General features: G+C 38.6%; 1 protein-coding gene across 1 annotated transcript; it reads right to left on the reverse strand.

Moving 5' to 3' along the window:
* Positions 1-356: 356 nt before the first annotated feature.
* On the reverse strand, positions 357-4,208 carry LOC109216760. The gene is made up of 7 exons (XM_019380941.1): positions 4,047-4,208; positions 3,283-3,941; positions 2,953-3,143; positions 2,044-2,860; positions 1,217-1,292; positions 941-1,102; positions 357-713 (listed from the first exon to the last, which is right to left on the reverse strand). Exons 1-7 carry the CDS (start codon positions 4,206-4,208, stop codon positions 357-359), a joined length of 2,424 nt encoding a protein of 807 aa, XP_019236486.1.
* Positions 4,209-5,762: the final 1,554 nt, after the last annotated feature.

The raw sequence follows: 5,762 nt of genomic DNA on the forward strand, positions 1-5,762 counted from the left end.
AAGGATCTAATTGATGAAGCTAAAGCAGTTCTGCATCAACAATTCAAACTCAAGGACCTTGGAGAACTGAGGTATTTCTTAGGGATTGAAGTGTTGAGATCTAATCATGGGATATTGCTTAATCAGAGGAAATACAGTTTAGAGCTGATTTCTGAAGTGGGATTGAGTGGTGCAAAGCCAGCTTTAACACCACTTGAAATCAATCAGAAGCTTACAAGTGTGGAATATGACAAGGCTATTGGAATATAGGATGAAGATCCCTTGGTAGATGCAAGCAAGTATCAGAAACTGATAGGTAAATTGCTTTACCTGACAGTTACTCGACCAGATATTAGCTATGCAGTTCAAACCTTAAGTCAATTTATGCAGCTACCTAAAAGGTCACACATGGAGGCAGCCTTTAGAGTAGTGAGATATCTGAAGGGTACACCAGGAATGGGAGTCCTATTGAAAAGGGAGAATGTAGATACACTAACAGCCTTCTGTGATTCTGACTGGGCAGCATGCCCAATGACACGAATGTCTGTTAGTGGATATGCTGTCAAGCTTGGTGATTCATTGATTTCATGGAGATCTAAGAAATAACACACTGTTTCACGAAGCAGTGCTGAAGCAGAATATCGTAGCATGGCATCAGCAGTCTTAGAAATAGTGTGGTTGTTGGGACTTTTCTCAGAGTTGGGAGTGCAGGTTCTTAAACCTGTCACACTGTTCTGTGACAACAAAGCAGCAATGCAAATAGCTGCAAATCCTATCTTTCATGAGCGTACGAAACACATCGAGATAGATTGTCTATTTTGTTCGTGAACGTATCGAAGGATCGGTCACCGTTGGACTACACGTAGTATCGTACTACTAACGAAAACGACGACAACAAGCAGTACTCTNAACACATCGAGATAGATTGTCATTTTGTTCGTGAACGTATCAAGGATGGCACCTTGGCTACACAGTATGTCTCTACAAAAGAGCAACAAGCAGATCTCTTCACCAAAGGGCTTACATCTGTGCAGCATAATTTTCTACTCAGCAAGCTTGGAGTGTTAAGCATCCTCCACCCTCCAGCTTGAGGGGGAGTATTGGAAGTTAGAAGAATTAGAAGCTGGAATAGAAGTTAGTTGTAAATAGGACTCAACTGTAATTAATAGGAGTTAGGGGGTCTCTTATTATTTTTAGTTTTTTACAATTAGTTGTATATAACTACTTCAGTTAATACAGGAAAGGCGGTTGGAAATTTTCCAAATTCTTTCTTCTTCTTCCTCACGAGTTCTGTGCTCTCCAATGGTGTTTTTCTAACAAAAACCAAAGGAAGAGAATAAACATAATTCATAAGCAGAATAAAAAAAAGATGACAAACAAATCTGACGCATAAAGTACACACTCCAAATTGCTTAAAATTGAATAAAATATCATTTTAAAAATAAATTAATGTAACAAATAACTTGATGATACCTGTAATAATATTCTTCACCGTGCTTTCGTGGTGCTCGACCTTTTGCCCAAGATTTAAACTAGTGCCTGAAAAATAAGTTTAACTCGGTAAAGAAGTTAAAAGCAAATTATAAAGAGAAACAAAAAAATAATGGACAAGATATGCAGCTAAATAGAGGATATGAAGCTTCTTTATAGAGATGGAAAATATCAGAATGAACGGAAGAGTTAATTGTCCGCTTGCACCGGCATTTAAGGATAATTAGACATTAATTGACTTAAATTATGTAAGAAACAGTTCGTTTAATCATCCGTTACAACTCTTGATTGCCCTCACAATTGTTTGTTGTCTTTTTTTGGTAAAAACTGTGAAATATTACCATTTAACAATCAAATTAATACATCTTAAAGAGCACCTAGACACACTACCACCTTCTAGGAAGGGTGCAATGTACTCATAGGCCTCTAGTCATTCACTAATTATAAAGTTTCTGCAGCAAATAATCACATCTTCTGGCTTTTCTAGAGTTTCTGTGTATAGTTATTCTATCTCTAAATTCCTTTTGTATCTGTGTCATCACAAAGCTAGTATTTACATTGAGTCCTTTAAACACTTTTTCATTCCTGGCTTTCCAGGTGTGATAGATCAGGGCCCCCCAAATTGCTGGAGCTATTTCCTTTTTGAAGAACTTCCCGTGTTTCCTTTTAATCTTTTCCAGCACCTGCATTACAGTCCCTTGTGGTATTATCATATTTGTCCAGTTCTGTATCGCAACCCTCAACTCTGTTGTCCATAGACAATCCTGAAACATGTGGTCTTGGGTTTCAGCAACCATATCAATACATAAGCAACATTCAATGTCTTGTATTGGCACATGTAGTTTCGAAAGTCTATCTTTCGTAAGCAATCGACCATGAGCAGCTAACCAAAGAATCATCCTGTGTTTCGGCTGCATAATAAATGTCCATATTAGCTCTGCCACGGGTAGTCTGGTCAAATCCCCCTGTAGAGCGATGTAGCTACCATTTATTGAATACTTCCCTGAAGCAGTTAACACATATTTCCCATTATGGTACCACTCCATCATTTCAACTTTTAGGGAATTCAATTTCCTCCAATACCAACTACAATCAAGTAGAGGTCCATGTACCCATTTGACCCATAACATGTCTTTCTTCTCTGCTAATTGCCATAATAACTTGCCCACAGACGCAATGTTCCACTTGTTGCACCCTTTGATATTGAGCCTGCCATATTTCTTTGCAATACATAGTTTGTCCCATGCTATTAGAGGTATCTTCCTTTTCTCTACAGAACTTCCCCAAAGATAATCTCTACACTTTCTATCAATTTCCTTGAGTACACTTTGAGGTAGTATGAAAACAGATCCCCAGAAGTTATATATAGAGAAGAGTACTGCATAATCACCTGTAACCTCCCAGCATATGAAAGTTGTTTTGAGTAGACCACATTTATTCTATTGGTAATCTTGTCCACTGGTTGATGACACTCAATTTTACTCCATTTCTTTGAGCTTAATGGTAGTCCCAAGTATCTTATAGGAAGTTGTCCAGCAGAGAAACCTGTTCTGGCCAATAATGCATTGTTTGTTTCTTCATCCACACCAGCAATAAAAATATTAGATTTCTCCAGATTAGCCTCCAACCCTGGTGTAAAGCTTCCATAACCTTTTCCACAGATTCTATATCGCCTTTGCAGAATATCATAAGGTCATCGGCAAAAATTAAGTGAGTGAGCTTTAATGTTTTGCACATAGGATGAAATTAAACTCCGGCAAGCTGCTCATACACTTCAAAATTCTTGATAGGTATTCCATTACTAGGACAAACAATAGGGGTGAAATCGGATCCCCTTGCCCGAGACCTCTCTTCCCAGCAAAATATCCATGTCCTTCTCCATTTACTTTGACTGTAAACATAGTAGAAGAGATGCAGGTCATCACCAGTTGAACAAATTTTCCAGGAAATCCAAAACCACTGAGAGCTTCTTCAATGAACTCCCAACGCACCATGTCATAAGCCTTCCTTATATCAATCTTCATAAGACATCTAGGAGATGTTTTCCTATTATAATGTCTTAATAAGTCATGGCAGATCAGTATATTATGTATCATGGACCTACCTTGCACAAATGCTGCCTGATTTTCTACCACAAGGTGATCAATGGCCTTCCTCAGTCTGTTACATATCATTTTTGATATGCATTTGTATAGGACATTACAACATGATATGGGCCTGAATTGACTAGCATTATCTGGTACAGTGACTTTTGGAATTAAAGAAATCATTGTTGAGTTTACTTGTTTAAGCAATTTCCCATTGTGGAAGAACTCTAGAATAGCTGCAGTGATATCATCTCCTATAACGTCCCATGCTGCTTTATAAAAACCACTACCATACCCATCTGGTCCTGGGCTTTTGTTGCTATCTATTTGAAACATAGCTACCTTGACATCCTTTTCTGTATAAGGCTTTATAAGCTCAACTTGCTAGCCTATTGACAACAGAGGACCATTCTTCAGTATACTGCCCATTGCCCTGACCCTTATTCCTTCATTTCTTCCAAGTAATGTTTCATAATACTCTAACAGCACCCTTGCAATATCAGTGGGATTAGTCTGTAGCACCCCATCTTTATCATGTAATTGTGTGATTGCTTCCTGGAGCTTTTTATGATTTATCACAGAAAAGAAGTACTTAGTATTATCATCACCAAGGTGGATCCAAGTAGCTTTGCTCCTTTGTTGCAGATACATTTCAGCCAGGTATGAAGATTGCTTAAATTTCCTGAACTTCTGTCTCTCCTCCTCCTGTAGAGCTTTGTTCAATGATCCATTTGCAGAGCATTCTGGACTTGTTTTAAGGCCTCTCTGTCTATATCTACTTCATCAGTTATGTTCCTAAAGTTTCGAGTATTCAGGGCCCTCAAGTTCCTTTTCAACAACTTCATTTTCTTGACCACCTGTAGCATGCGACAACCTTCTATCTGCAGTTCCCATCCTGTTTTTACTATTTCTAAAAACTGGGGATGTTTTGACCAAATATTGCAGTACTTAAAAGATTTTTTGAGCCTTGAGGGTACACTTGTCAATGCTATTTTAGCTGGGCAGTGGTCACTAAAACCTTCTTGTAAGAATTTGGCATTACAAGAAGGCATATCATCCAACCAATCTCTGTTGACAAAGATCCAATCAACTTTTGAAAAAATTCTATTATCCCCATGCTTATCACTCCACGTATATCTGTTACCTTGTTGAGGAAATTGCAGCAAGCCACAAGAGTCCACACAGTTGTGGAACTCAATTACCTCTGCCAGTGTGACTGGAACCCCTCCAATCCTATCTTCTATATTTAAAACTGAGTTGAAATCTCCTAGTACCATCCAAGGAATTCCAATAGCAATGTTCTGGCCCTCCAAGTATTCCCACAGAACTCTTCTTTCCTCTCTCGTGTTGAAAGCATAGACTACAGTTAAGTGATATGTTACTTGCATGGGTACATAAGTCACTCTACAAGTAATTGCTTGTGCTGATTTTGTAATTATGTCCTCTCGATAGAAGTCAGGACTCCAGGTTATCCATATCCTCCCATTGTAATGGCATTCGAGATTAGTGATATACTGCCAACCATCAAACATTTTCTTGGCTATCTCTTCTATTTTGTTTATCTTGATTTTTGTTTCAAGTAATCCTACCAAACCTACATTTTCCATATGGCAAAGGAGCTTAACCTCCTTTTGCTTACTAGGGCCGTTAAGGCCCCTAACATTCCAGCATAACATGTTAACCATTCCCGGAGAGAGGGATAGCTTTCCCTCCCTCATTTTTAACGGCACTGCTCTGATATTTTTCCTTGTCCCCTGTTATTTCAAAGCCTGAAAACTATTCTTATACACAATTTGTTGCCCTTGCTTCTGTTTGACTAGCTGTTTGCTAGTGTTCAAAGGAGTGACCCAACCTAGTGGTTCTGGTGCCTTCTGTATTGTTCCTGGAATTATACATATCTGAACCTTCTATTGTTCCCTTCCCTGCTTCTTTTGTTGTGCGTTCTTATTTGGTACTTGATATTGATCTTTGTTCACAGAGTTCTCTACTTTGACCCGGACCCCTTCTTTTATAGTTTCCTCTTCTTTTGTATCCTGCTTCTTTGGTGGTGCATTAGTAGGCCTTTCCTTCTTCCTGTAATTCTCCACATCATGACCATACTTATGACAGAAGCTACATAGTGTAGGCTTCCAGTCGTACAGAACTTTCTGTTCTATCAGTGCCCCTTTTTCATTCCTAAATATTACCACATCCGGCAAGCTTCCA

Source organism: Nicotiana attenuata, unplaced genomic scaffold (genome assembly GCF_001879085.1).
Source record: "Nicotiana attenuata strain UT unplaced genomic scaffold, NIATTr2, whole genome shotgun sequence".
NCBI lineage: Eukaryota > Viridiplantae > Streptophyta > Magnoliopsida > Solanales > Solanaceae > Nicotiana > Nicotiana attenuata.

What these genes read in the sequence shown, in the direction of transcription:
- LOC109216760 (XM_019380941.1), bottom strand. Translation starts at nt 4,208, where the DNA reads ATGTATCTGCAACAAAGGAGCAAAGCTACTTGGATCCACCTTGGTGAT. An exon ending in ATTAAGCTCAAAGAAATGGA is followed by an intron (nt 2,861 to 2,952) that starts GTAAAATTGAGT and finishes GGGAGGTTACAG; the next exon opens with GTGATTATGCAGTACTCTTC. An exon ending in AGACATACTGTGTAGCCAAG is followed by an intron (nt 714 to 940) that starts GTGCCATCCTTG and finishes TTGTTGTCACAG; the next exon opens with AACAGTGTGACAGGTTTAAG.